Source organism: Synchiropus splendidus, chromosome 9 (genome assembly GCF_027744825.2).
Source record: "Synchiropus splendidus isolate RoL2022-P1 chromosome 9, RoL_Sspl_1.0, whole genome shotgun sequence".
In the NCBI taxonomy this organism is placed as follows: Eukaryota; Metazoa; Chordata; class Actinopteri; order Syngnathiformes; family Callionymidae; genus Synchiropus; species Synchiropus splendidus.
The window spans coordinates 10,421,564-10,436,040 of NC_071342.1; the positions used below are offsets into that span (position 1 = coordinate 10,421,564).

Here is a 14,477-nt window from a genome sequence, read left to right on the forward strand (position 1 = left end):
TGATTTGTATCTTAATGTTGTGCACTGTGACTAAGTAACTGCACTCAATGTACTGAGCAAGTGCTGTGTTGTGATGAGTCAAATTAGAGATTTGCATCACTAATAATAATAATATCACGAAGAACATGTGGTTGGTAATGTCTAGATTTAATAATTCCATATAGTTTAAGCCATTTTTTAAAATCTAAAAATCATAATATTTAACCATATTGGTCACAAGTTGCTCGTTTTGAAATACACAATAGTAACACTTCCGACCGATGACAATGCCAGTGAAGACAAACCATTTTTCTCAACAGCCATTCTTCTTTGTATTAAAATGTGGTTTATTTTTTTGCCGAAGCTTGGATCTGGAGCGCCACCTTTTGGAAGATAACTGAAAGTGACCCAGTAGCTGCGATTGACAGGATCAGAGTCGTCTGCAGACTAATGTTGATTTTAAAACAATTCTCTGGATGAATTATTGTGACTTTTAGGGAGCTTTCCATTTTATTTTTCTATGCAATTCAATACGAAGGTGTAAAGCCAGCCATTTCCTTTCATGCTGTCTGTCAAAATTAGCTATAGTGTTACGCCGGCGCAGTGATAAAACAGCTTCCACCGGGGACTCAGAGCAGAGCGATCCCGTCTCCGTCCAGACAGACGGTCTTGCCGAGTTTGCACAGGGTACAAATGCGTTTTACACAAACGCACAGCAGGGGGCGACAGCGAGACAGATTTGAAACCGGATTGGAACAAATGAGATTGACATGAAAAATGTAAAATGAAGCTCTAAATTGTGTGCGCTCATGGAAAATACTAATAAAGTAAAGGGTATTCATTGTTTCATTTTATTTTTATGTCATTGTTAATTAAATTACTTTGTTTATTTTAAAAACGTATTTAAGATCCAAGATCAAGACGTTAGTGAATGAAGTTAATGTGGACATAACAGAGTTAAATGAAGGTAAATAAACTAGACAAGGCAGTTGGTGAAACTCAAAGACCACTGATATTTCTTCTTACATATTTTCAGTGTCGCACTTATCTTGCTCTTCCCACTTTGTTACAACTACAACAACAACTAAGAATAAAACTTCCTACCAAAGACATCATCTCAGTTCTTTGTATTTCCACTTCACTTTCAACCATTTCTTATAGAACAACCATTTAAAAAATACTAATACTACTGATCTGAACAACAGCAAAAACTCCCCTACTGTATTTTTGTACTTCAACTTCTACTGTAGTCACACATGTATACATTTGACGCTTAAATACATTTAAAGTATATATTTAATGATTAAATTATTTGGGATTAATCGTGTCATAAGAAAAAAAAATATAGAATCTAAAACTGCTTTTATTCATATTTGGCTCAAAATTCTTTAGTTAATCGAGAGGTACCTAACTCCTGACCTCATTCTTCGAGATCTGTGGTGATCTGCTATTATTTTGGTTTTATTCTGTACTCGCACTTCCGCTCTCAGCTCTTCTTTCTTTGTTTTTCTTTTTTTTCGAGCTTCGCCTTTGGCACACAGTTTGAAGAAATCCTCAACCACCTGCTGGAGGCAGCCTTTATACACCACCTTGTTCCAGATTGGTAATGTTTCCAAACTGGTAATATTCCTGATGCTTGTCTTGTTGGTACTTCAAGTTTGTATTTTTGCCTTGGTGCCTGAGTCTTTGGTTGTGTTTTTTCCTCCCCACCGTGTGTTGTCCTGACAACAATGCGTGTCCTTTTGATTTCCAGATTCATGCGCCCTTGGTTCATTGTTAGTTTTCTCCTAGGTTTGTTGGATGCTTTGGATTTTGGACTATTGAGACATTTGGACTCCTGATATTTTGTGATTGTGTTCTGTGGATTTTGGACTATTTTATTGTATTAAATTACTGAACGATTCCTGCCTCGTTCCCTCAGCATTTTGCGTTTGGGTTCCACCCTTCTCAGTAAACGGTCACAGGATCCTCCCTCCATCCTTCTCTTCCATAATTGAACCGACCCATGCCCGGTCAGTATGACATCATCAACTAATTTGCATATCACGACTCCATGCCGCCTGTGTATTTGAGTAATATAGAGTAACTAAATTGTAACAAAATAGCGGTTTTATTCACCTAAATTTAGGTTGCTATATATTCTGAAATGCATGATGATTCATGATGTTACATGATGTTTGCACTTTTTTAATGCATTGAAGAATTTAAATGTTGAGTACTTCGTAATACGTTCTCTGTACCCTAAATTTATTACCAAAATTCCAAAAGTCACCCAGAGGCACTTGGTTAAATCATCTCAATAATGTAGTAATGTATTTCGAAGACAATCGTAAAAGTATATTACATGAAGCATGTTACCGTCAAGAGATTTGTAGTGATCTGACATTATTGGTTAGTAACCGGTTGGTTACCGGTTGGACTTGCAGAGGGCACTGTAGGTCACTTTGGAGTGTGACGGTGCAGAGCCAAGAAGAAACATGTGACAGCGTATGTATACACAGTATGTGAGTGTAACGCCTGAAGAGTGAGTTTCAAGGGCTCTTGGAATGAAGTTCAGATTAAACTCTCCCGGTTCAAGAAAAGCCTTGCTTGAGTTACGTCAAGATTGTGTCTCTTTATTTAATAAACATCATTGTGAGGACCTATATCTCTGTGGGCTGTTTTATTCCCTTGTAAAGCGAGAACAGAAAATAGAGTGAGAACATATGTGCTTTATTTTGCAGCTTGTAATAAGGATCCAGAAGAAGAAATTGTTTCAAGGTTCCAAGCTGAAAAAAAGAAGTCCAATGAGTCCAAGCTATTTCAAACAAGCGACCTAAGTGACCGTCTAACTTATCGTCCCAAATGCAGTGTTGCATTGTTGTTTTTCTTTATTCCAGATATGAGATTGAAACAAGGTTTATTTTTTTCCTGTCAGCATAGGATGCTATAAAACAACACGAGCTGCCTCATAATGAGTTGAACTTAGATCTGTAGCATCTGGCTACACGTCAGTAGGTCTTCTGCTGATCCAGGAGTTGAAGACTCATAATAATACATAGTCACATATTAGACTTCCAGTGTTTACACAGCACTGTAATGATAACATATTCAACAAATACAGACAGCAATAGCCTTTATTAAATACAGGAAATAAGTAGAAATATATATCAATATATTACACTTGTCCCGTTATTATTATTAATAATTCAACAACAACATTCAAATTAACTGAAGTTTAACATTTCCATATTACCAATAAGCATTTTCTCTCATTTTTTCTTTTTCTCCACGGAAGTCTCTCATCCGTATCTTATGCCGTGACACCAAGTTCCTCAACTTTGGTTTTGACTTGTCAAGGTGAATCTTTTGTCTTGTTTGTCTTGTCAATGGTTTTCTGTAAACTTGGCTTGAGCAAACTAAACCTGGTTCTTAACTGACGTTTGAGAAACAACTCTGCTGGTGTAACTCCAGTCACAGATTGTGGTGTGCCTCGGTACACCAGCAGGAAGTTAGCCAGTTTTTGCTACAGTGACATTGTAGTTGCTGAGCTTGATCCTCAGGGACACCTAGAGTGTCTACACTGCCCTCTCTTCAGTTCCACACTGGACGCTGGATGATACGCAACCAATGTTTGTTTGATGCCATTGTTTCTCAAAAACGGCTTAAATTCACCCGCAGTAAACTGCGGTTCATTATCAGATACTACTTCCTCCGCCAGACCATGAGATCCATAACTGTTCCTGAGAACCTCAATGGTTTTCTGTATTATATGTATTGCCACTGGGACTACATCAAGCCATTTTGAGTGACTGTCAACTGCCACCACAAGGTTTTGTTGTTTGTCTTTTTCACGAAAGTCTATGTGTATTCTTTGCCACACGCAAGTCGGCCACTTCCAGTGGCGTAGTAGTGCGACAGCAGGCAGCATCCTCACAGACTGGCAGGCCTCACAGTTTATGTTTTTTCTATGTCCCTGTCTAAATTTGGCCACCACATACTGTATAAGACCTGGCCACCGCCTTAAGACTGCAAATACCTGGATGCTATTGAGCAAAAATGACATTTTTCATTTTTAAATCTGCGTGTCTGCACAGGATGCAGTTTTTTCCCCTTGTTGTTGTTTCTGATCATTTTTCTCTAATGACTCGGGGTTCACAGGTCCCTTTGATCCTTTTTTCGTGTACTTTTATCTTTCTCCTGATGCACCTTATTCACAGTCCCTGTCATTTTAAACTTTCCAGCAAAATCCTGTGCTTTGTGTGCAACTGTTTCCATAACCACTGCAATCGCACACGCCTCCTGAAACACCTGACCTTCTCTTGACAACAGCCTCTTTTGTGCCTCCTACCTGTTCAGTCTGCTTACAAACTGGTCACGGAGAGCATCATTGAAGAGTGTGTGGCCAAATAACAATGCGTTGATAGTTGTTTTAACGCCACAATATAGTCCGCAATTGACTCACCCTCGCTTTGGTTCCATTTTTGAAAACCGAAATTTTCAACAATTACGATGGCCTTGCACTTATAGGTCTCACTCTGTCTTTCACACAACTGCCAGTACGTTTTGTTGCTTGGTTTATCTGGGCTTGTCAATTTTTTCAGAAGTCTGTAAGCATCCGCACTGATCACCAACAGGAACACGCTGACCTTTTTAGCATCCACCATCATCCACATGTCCAGTCGCTCTAAATAAGATTCAAAATCTTCTGGTTTCTTTCAGTATTCACTGATCATTCGACTAGCTGCGTTAGCTATGGCGCTAACTACTTCTTTCAGGAGATGCTCAGGGATGGTTTGTCATGAGAGCCATCCCATCCTCGTCGCGACTGTAATATCTTCGGGTTCCGTTTTACTGGCTCTTATCCGAAAGAGACCGAATATTATGTGGATAATACTTGCACATTTTATTCTAGCGTAACTCTAATGCCACCATGCATGTACCTTACGTACGCAACGACACAATTATACAGCACCGTAATAACATATTCAACATATACGTACGCACAGAAATAGGCCCAGATCATCTACTTTAGGCTACCAGGACTCTGGTCCAGGGGTGCATGGAGCATGGCGATCCGGCATCTAGAGGAATGAGGTCTGCCATCTTATCTGCAGTTAGGTACTCTTGGGAGAAAATATGAAAACACAGGGTCCAAAAGTGGTGAAATACTGTACCCTGCTGCTCGCATACTAGATTATTATTGTTCATCCTGTGTTCATCATTCAATCCCAACAGGAAAACTCTCTGTCCAAACCCGCCCTCTTCATGTCACCACAGTGGCAGGGCTTGAACTTCTTCTTTTTGAAAACTAGCCCGGACAAGATCAGTTGTTGTTGTTGCTTGGAGTGAATCGACGCATCTGGAGTTCCAAGTTCTTACTTCACCACTCTCCCAGGATGAGTGCCATCAAGGTCGTATGTGCGATCATCACCAGGGCCCTGTTCGTCCTGCTGTGTGTGATGGCAATTTCCAGGGTCATCTGGCTGAAGGGCAATCGCTGGTACTGGCTGCTGACAGTCCTCCTGCTGCCGCTGGTGGCAGAGACGATCGTAACTTTGAAGAGGAGGAAGGGGCAAGGCTATAAATGGTGAGCTCATGTATCGTCAAGATTCCCTCAATGTTCTCGAGGCAATGCATCTCTTCTCTGCTTCAGTAAGCTAAACAATAGGGTCATGATTTAATTCTTCTTTGCAACGTAGTTCGTCTCCATCCACCCCCACACACACAAACACAGGCTGTGTGCGATCTTCCTCCCTGGCAGCGAAAATGTCGATGAAGTTGTAGGCTCTATATTTGGTTGCTCTGTTCAAGGCTGTGACCTTCATTGCTGCAGCATCAGAGGTCTAGCACAGCTTTTGTGGTCTCAGGCGAAGGAGACGTTTCCTGAACTTTGTAGACTGTTGTCACCCTTTGGATTCTAGGAGTGAATGGAGTGGAACTGGGATTCAGTTGTAGCGTAATTGGCTAGTTGGCTGGTTACTCTGTCTTCTTTTTTTGGACCTGCCTGCACTGACAGGGTGATGGTCTGTCAAGCCACGTCGACACGAGCCCTCCATAGGCCCAGCCCAATAATGCGCTGTTCCTTGACGTCCGCCGACCAAAATCCGTTCACCATCTCCTGCAGCACCATTTTGTCTTCTTACCAGCTTTCTCCATGTGACTGTCCTCAGTTGGGTTTTGGCTCAACGCTGATTGGAGTCTCACCAGAGAAATAGCAACCCTTGTGTCCCCCTGGCCTCTGCATGGTTGTTCTTCAAGCCAACAGTGCAAATATAATCCTTTGGCTCCAAGATGGCCAACCTGTACACACTATCCTTGTTGGGGGTCTTGTTGGGTCACTCTGCTGCCGTTTCCCGACTGTGGACTGGACTGACCTCTTGGCCCAGGGTCTGGACAGCTCCCAGGCGATGCGACCTGGTTCCCCACACCTTTAGTAATAGCCATTCAGGCTTGGACAATGTCGTTGTTGGATGACGGACTGCTGTGGTGTTGGGACCCAGACCTGACACAGTTCCTCCAAACCAGCTTCCTCTTCCTCATGATCGACTCTCTCTCTGTGGTCCAGGAGTGGAGCAAGGCGGACATGTTGTCGTAGCTGTTCTAGTGCAAGACCCCATAGGAAGGCATGAAGAGCCAACTCCTCTCGAGCTGCGGCGTCAGATTGGCGGTAGCCCTGGCGGATGTACGGTTGAATATCTGCTACGAAGGCCCTGAGGCGCTCTCCTTCGTGACTCCTTACACCCCAACCCTTTTCCCTTAATACTCTGCTGGTGAGGCAGCCTCTATTGTTTAACTGCTCCTGAGTCAGATAGAACAAGGGCCCCCTTAGTCAGAAATAGCCTGTAGTTGTTGTCATTTAGAAACTTTTTAAAAAATGTTTATTGTATCACTTTTTATTTTATCTTCTATTATTGAGTCGCATTGAAGACTTAAAAGCAAGAAGCGCTAACTTCACATTTGAATTGGAATCAGAGGAAATTATTTTTCTTGCCCGTCATGTCATATCAATTTTTTAAGGCCTTTAAATATCACAATAATAGCACTCTCCCTTTGAATTTTGCCTCACAACTTAGACTTAGTTAATTGATGACTGTGTATGTTCTTCATTTAATTTTAGTTAATTATGTCTCTCTATTATTGAGGCATATTTTTAAATAATTCTACCATAATAGTGCCTCATAATTATTTATTTTTAATAAATGTCACTGTGATTTTTATTTCATGATGTGTCATCTCATAAATGTAGATATGCACAAACTATAATTACAGACATCCTTAATGGCTTTCCATCTTACATTGAGCTGTTCTTCTTGCAGGTTTTCTCCTGTAATCTTCTTCTTCCTCAGCAGCATCATTCCCTCCATCTGGATCTTGGAGCTTCACAACAGCAAGAATTTACCCAAGTACGACAAGGTGACGTAAAGAAGCACTAACAACCGCCACTTGAATGCCAAAGTTCATTGGAACTACGGCGTACGACATCCAGTGTTTACATTCAAGCTGTCTCGATGTGTAAGAGAGAAGTGCGACATGAAAAGACTCTTTCACTTTGTTTCAGTGCACAAACTTGGACTCCTTGGACAGCATTTACAATGTGAACACAACGGCAATAGATGGCATGCATCTCAGCCGCATGCAGGTAAAAACCTGGCGGTTAGAAAATTGCGCAATGTGTACAACAACACCTGCAGTATTTTAAGGATAGACAGATAAGATAGTCTGTTTTTTCCTTTGGCTCACAGTAGCCAGAAGGCTGTAGGGAAGGTGTTCAACATATCGAAAGAATGTTGTGGCGAGGCTGCTTTTTGATATTCATTCTGTTGTCAAGAACGTGTTGAGACCAGATCATGCAGAACAGGCTTTTACTTCGAATTTTGCAACAGGGCGTCCATAGCCACCCCACGTGCCCCACCCCCAACCCGGAACTCCACCCCCATCCCCTTCCCCTCCATGACACACCAGGATTAATGTTGTCCACTAACATAACTGGCTGTGTAAAAAAAAAGACGCTGTACACATATATTTGTACAAAAGTAACTTATAAACCAAACGTATTGCATGGGCGTCCAATTTTTCACGTTTTGCAGTTGAGCTAAAAACCTGATGCAGAGCAAACTGAATACAGAATACTCTATCCGTCATATCGACACACACACACATTTATTTCTGACTGCCAAAGAAGCATGTGATTAATCAAGATCTGAAGTGCTTTCATTGGAACAAACAAGTAGTTTGTTATGTACCCAGTTTGCTCGTGGTCTTGGCCCCTATGATCTGGTCTTGACTGCCACACTACAGTCTCTTAATACATGTTTGTCTTGCTAGTCAAAGCCTAGGTCCCTGGGCCTCATCTGGTCTTTGATGTTGTGACATACAGCCCATAATATTATTCACAATGGCTATTATTGCTGACCCGTGTTACCATCCCTCAGAGGGGCGAGTCTCATAATGTACAGCAACAGTGACATCCCATGAACAGATCATGTATAGAGATGAGATTTAAACCATTTTCCTGACGGGCATTAGAAGTGTTCTTGTACTCTTGTAGTCTTGGTCTAAATCCCCGATCCAAGATCACAATTACAAGGTCTTGGTCTCGGCCATGCTAGACTCAGGATTTTTATTTGTCAGGGTCATAACGGCATGTCCATCTCATGAACCAAGATCTCCTTGAAAGACGACCATTAAAAAAATGATCTGAACTGCTCCTAGAATTTAAAGTTGGTTTCATGTTCAATTTTTAATTTCTCTTCAGACTCCCTGTGGCCATAAACCACAAACTCTGCACCCATATGGTTCACTGCTGTCGTCCTTGGTGAAAGCAAAATAACAGTTTGTGTGTAGTGCACCCGATTCGGCCCATGGACCTTGGGTTTGACAAGCCTGTGATGCAACAGTCCTAATAAAAATAAAATGTTTTGGACTCTCCCCAGAGAATCGTTTATATCATGGGTCTTATCATGCCGAATGTCTGCCCCTATACCGTGATCCTGGCTTACCATCAGATCCTGCTCATCCTTCTCATCGTGGGGAAGTGGCTCCTTCCTCTGGGAAGCGGGGTCACCAAAGACGAGCTCTCTCAGCTGCTGCTCATGTTGGTGGGCACAGCCGCGGACATCCTGGAGTTCACCAGCGAGACGCTCTCCGACATCAAGTGTGTTAAAAATCCATCCATCCTCATCCGCTTATCCATTAACGGGTCACAGGGTCAGCAGCTTCAAATGGTCGCGCATCCACCAGCTCCGACTGAGGGATCCCGAGACGGGCTAGTGAAGGGATACTGTATTATCCCTCCACTTGGTCCTGGGTCGATCCCTTGGTCTCCCCCCATTTCCTAAGGGAGGTGCCCAGCGGGCCTCCACATGAGATGCCCGAACCACCTCACCTGACTCCTTTAAACATGGAGAGGCAGTGGCTCTACTCTGAGTCTCTTCTGACTGATAACTTCTGACCCTATCTCTAAGGGAGACGTCTGCCACCTGTCAGAGAAAACTCATTTCAGCCGTTTGTATCTGTTAAAAATCCTTTATTATTTATAAGCATTGATGGACTCCAGAGCACTAAAGATAAGGACTCGGTTTCTCATCCCATCCTTAAAGGGAAGGGAAAGCCTCCATCTTCTGTGGCTTCTTCCTTCACTATGGTTCTTCAAGGCATGAGGCAGAGTTTATGAGATGAGTGGTGCTGGAAGAACGCTTGGGCTCATGACCAAGATCTTTTCTCTGTTGAGTCAGGGCTACGGTGTGGGCTCAATATTGTTGATTTCATTTATGTTATCGTGAGTTCTAAATGTCACGGATCAACATGACTTGGGGGTCAGAAAGACATAAATTGAACTTGAATTTCAGTTCAATAACAGAATTTAAAAATTGCAGTCTGAAATGTTTTAAACAGCCATTTACAAACGTTGTTGTCCAACCCAGGAGATGAAGAGTTCACAGCTCTGGTGACTCATCTCAGTTTTTTCTTAGTTCCGAAGCATACGGCCGTCCGCTGGTCTACATCGTTTTGATCGTGTGGACATGGAGCATGCTGCAGTTCCCCTTCCAGCTCGCAGGTCAGTGCGTCCTCGAACAGGCTTTGACTTTGTGGACAGAAAGAGGTGAGATGTCCTTCAACAGGTGAGGATTGTAGAAAGTGTGACGGTTTGGGTGCAACGATCTTTTGTAGTCATATTTTGATTTTAGTTTACAGGGAAGACGGAAGTTCTGATATGATCTTTTTGATGGTACCAGGCAAATGAGAATCACAGGATGAAAAGGTCTGATCTCCAGAGTTAAATTCTTATTTTACACTTAAAATAGACATTTCCTATCACAATGAATTTACAACATTTGAAGTTAAGTAGCTTCTTAGCTCGACAGTCAAGCCCAGTTATGTACCTCCACATTTTCTATAATATTTTTTTGGGGGGGACGTTAAAGGAGGTGGAGAAGGTAGTGGAATTGGTAGAGAGGACTGACAATGGGGGTCAGTGACAGAAGAGAAGACAATTGTGACACCTGCCATGTTTTTGTTTACAGAGCTCTGAGACAAAGGAAGCTGAATGGATCAGAATTGGAGACGCTAAGGTTTTCATTGGGTTCACAAGGAAAGACTTAGGAACGGGGTGAGGGACAGCTTGTTGAGAAGTTCGGAGACAAAGTGAAGGAGATCAGACTCAGGGTTTAGACGTGTTCAGAACTTCTTGTGGATAAAATATAAGCCGGTCAACAGTAATGGGTATTAAAAATAAATGTACGAGAGAACACGAGTGGCAGTGGTATGCGCTGTCCCCGTTCTTTCCTAGCTATTATTATTATTTATTTATTTTTTGATTAAGCTTTCTTTCAGTAAAGTCATTGTGCACTACGAAGTGAAACATTTAGTAGTTATAATGAGTCAGCATTTCTAACTTCCTGTGTCTCTCAGCAGTGGTGAACACCAAATCAGATGGCGAGGGGGACCAGGAGGTCAAGGAGGTGTCATTCTTGAGTAAACACAGCACAGATATCTGGAACGTGGTGGTGGCCTTGTTCATCCAGGATGGGCCCTTCCTGGTGGCCAGACTCCTCGTCATGATAGGCTTTTCCAGTTTCCATCAGATGTTGGTTTTCTATGCGATCAAGAACTTCCTGGTGGTGATCCTGAACTTATACAGGCTGGTTGTCATCTGCGTGGACTTTCGTCGGTCCAGGACCAGGAGTGACAGAGTTGATCCGTGAGAACAAGTATTGATACGCATCCCAACAAGACCAAAGCTCATTTTCTGATACAAGTTTCCGCTGTGCGATCCTTCATTTCTAGTGAGCTTACTCAGCCGTTTTTCATCCTTTTTCAGGCCGAGGCACACTTCATTTTTTGAAAAAAATCCCGAGGCACACTACCAATGGAACCTCAGCTAAAGCACAATTGTGCTTAGTTGAAAAGTGAACAAATTGGAGCTACTGACTCTCAACTTTTTTAGCATGCTCTTTGCAGAAACAAATAAAAAAATGTATTTAATTTAAAATGTCTCCAGAAAGGGGTGGGATATATGTCAAAAATATATATTTATTTATTTATTTATTTTAAATAACTGTTACGATTTTATTGTAATCTGATTTTATTCTGGAAATATCAGAAGAATCAGAAAAATCTTCATCATAATTTGCCTCAGCTTTATGACAAAAAAATAATTCATTATCACTTCACATTTTGGAACACTTTTATTTGTTCTGCATTTAGTTTTTAGCCCACTTTTAAACTACTAAACAAACTTTGATAGTGTATGAGTCCCATTTTCTTTATTTCTATTTCTATTCTATTTGTTTTAGTAAAGCAAATGTTTTACCATTAGAGCTCTTAACTGATGCAGTGCTTACAATTCTCTCAATATTTCTTCTCAGAGATCGAAAAGGAGCATAGTGTAGATCAGTTCTTCTGCTGCCTGTTCCTTATTCCCACTTTCCCTAATTGTGTTCACATTCAGAGCCTCATTTCCTTTGTGAGTTCCACATTTTTGCTCCCAGTACTGCAGTGTATATTTGCCTCAGTGTTCTTCTAGCATGGATAGAAGTACCCTCTTCTTCTCTGCTCCTCCCCATCAGGAAGGAGTTAGTTTAAGCAGTCTTTGTAGATGATCCGGCTGCGGCTGGTCGTAGTGTGATCTGTCCTTTTTTTCCTACATTGTCTTCTTCTTTTGTATTGTATTGTATTTTTTGCTGCTGCTCTGTTTGCAGAATGGCCGTGGCTGCTTCCTGGAAACAGGTGGGGAAGGCGTGTCCAGGCTGCTGTCCTCAGATGATTGGCTACCTGAAGCTTTTAAACATCACCTGCTGCCGGCGCTTTCTCTCCCTATCTCTTCCTCCAGCCCCAAATGAATGGCTTGATCCGGTTGTGGTTTCTTTGGTGAAGTATTTGGTTGATCTGTTACTGTCAATCTGTTTCACACCTAAAAAGGGTCGCTTTGAGTCGTGCCAGTTTGTATACTTCCTCAGTGGTTTTGTGCCTTTTTGTTTGCTGCTGAACACAAGAAGCCCTGTTTTGAGTTTTGTTTGAGTCAGGGTATTTTCTGTTTGTTGAATTTTGATTGTGTGTGGGGGCTTTTAAGAGACCTCAACATTTTGTGAAACTATTCTTGTTAATAATTGGTGCCTAGTGTGGCCTTTTCTGTTGAATAAATTGTGAAATGCGAGCTGGCTTCATTTGGGTTGAATTTTGTAAAGCATTGGGGCTGGAAAGAGGGGCTCCCATTTACTGTGTACTTCACAGCCTAGACTTGGCACGTGACAGGCTCTAAAAGGGGTGGGCAGTGTTTGTCTCTGTGGTAGCTCAGGAACTTGCAGAATTCTTGCTTTTGCAAACAGATCATTGGCATGTGCTCAGTAATCTGCCTGACAGCGACAAGTGTTTTCACTTGCTCAACCACGAAGGAGGACAACTCAGTGAGCGACAACTAAGGAATCGTTTAGAGGGTATTACATAAATGTAATGTCAGAGAGACAGGATGGAAGAGAGCAGTGTCTTTCATTCTGACCCCAGAGCAAAGGTGATCCAGGAAAATTGTGTGGTCAAATGTTAGTGTGGAATGCTTCATTGGGATCAAGCAGAATTAAAATCGAGTTTTTGCTAAAGAAGGGCATTGGGGATGAGGGTGCCTTTTAGAGGTACAAGTTTTTCACCCATGTTCAAAATGAGGGCTACCTTTTGATATACATGGCAGAGCTCCACACACTTAGCAAAATGTGAGGAGATTCCTCGTGAAAGAGAGGAATGTTTGAGGAACATCAGACAATGCACTCAGAGAAAGGCTGCTAAGAGAGACAGGACTGACACTGGACAAACGTGAAAGTATGTGTAGTGTTGCCGAAACTACCAAGCACAAGCTGAGCGGGATGAAAGTTTAGTCCACGCAATACACAAAGAACAGAGAAAGAAGAAAACATTACCCCAACAGCATGACCATGAAGAGAAAAATGTTGAGTACAGATGTAGTAAATGTGGACATAATCACAAATCAAAATCATGTCCAGCATATGAACATGTACTCTAACCGCTGTGGAATAAACAATCACGCAAAATGTTGCAAAGTTACTTCAAAAATGGGCGTTCATACAGTAGACTAGGAAAATGATGAAATTATCATGGATGTGGTTCAAGCTTGTACGACTGAAAAAGAAGAGTGGATACTGCCAATCACTGTGAATAAAAAAATACAATTCAAGTTGGTGCCCATGTAAACCTGCTGTCTCTAAAGGACTATAAGACCCTATGGCTGAAGAGCAAAATCCATCAGTAAAAACAAAGGTAACTGGAAATACTGGAGTACGTGTTCCAGTCAAAAGTGGTTGCAATTTGTCCTTCACACACAAAGAACGACAGATAAGCGTGCAGTCACTGATAGTAACATGGATGTTCAACCAATCCAGGACTCACTGCCTGCACCAAGCTCAGTCTTGTAAAGAGAGCATTTGTGGTGACATCACCAAATATCAAACAGGATCAGAACTCATTTATGGGGGAGTATGAAGACTGCTTTGAAGGACTTGGGTGTTTGTCTGGAAGTCACAAAATACATGTTGACAAGCCTGTAACACCTGCTGTGCATCCCTGCAGGAAGGTACCGGTTGCACTGGAGGAGAAAATGATAGAATGATAGAATAGATGAGCCAACTGACCAAAGTCATCTCGCTGGCTATTATTCGTCTGGGTTCTGGCAGTTGCGACTTGACGAAGACAGTTTGAGGCTGATCACATTCAACACGCCCAAGGGGATGGTAATGTGTGTGGGTATGGGTGACTTGGTGAGTGAGAAGGGGGTGAAACCAGACACTGGAAAAACATCGACCATCAACAACATGGAAAGATCAAAGAACAAAGATGATGTGAGTGGGGTCATTGGAAAGATTGCTTATCTTATCAACCCAGTCAGCGCAGCTCAGGAGTCGCATGAGCAACAAGAATGAATGGATCTGGAAAAACGTGCAAGAACGGTGCTTCTTTGAACTGAAAGAAATAAGGAACAGCAGCCCGTGTTTAAGTTCTACAACCCACAG

At 42.1% G+C, this 14,477-nt stretch overlaps 1 protein-coding gene across 1 annotated transcript; it reads left to right on the top strand.

Moving 5' to 3' along the window:
- The first annotated feature begins 5,282 nt into the window (after window positions 1–5,282).
- On the top strand, window positions 5,283–12,609 carry LOC128764925 (transmembrane protein 26-like). Its single transcript, XM_053875211.1, has 7 exons — window positions 5,283–5,548; window positions 7,278–7,374; window positions 7,520–7,600; window positions 8,895–9,115; window positions 9,933–10,018; window positions 10,876–11,161; window positions 12,162–12,609. The coding sequence occupies exons 1-7, from the start codon at window positions 5,358–5,360 to the stop codon at window positions 12,478–12,480; spliced, it is 1,281 nt and encodes a 426-aa protein (XP_053731186.1). The 5' UTR covers window positions 5,283–5,357; the 3' UTR covers window positions 12,481–12,609.
- The last annotated feature ends 1,868 nt before the right edge of the window (window positions 12,610–14,477 follow it).

Bases quoted from the DNA above. Each gene is read 5' to 3' on its own strand.
- LOC128764925 (XM_053875211.1), top strand. From the start codon at position 5,358: ATGAGTGCCATCAAGGTCGTATGTGCGATCATCACCAGGGCCCTGTTC. The intron at 7,375-7,519 runs GTGACGTAAAGA...ACTTTGTTTCAG, and splicing joins ATTTACCCAAGTACGACAAG to TGCACAAACTTGGACTCCTT. The intron at 9,116-9,932 runs GTGTGTTAAAAA...GTTTTTTCTTAG, and splicing joins GAGACGCTCTCCGACATCAA to TTCCGAAGCATACGGCCGTC.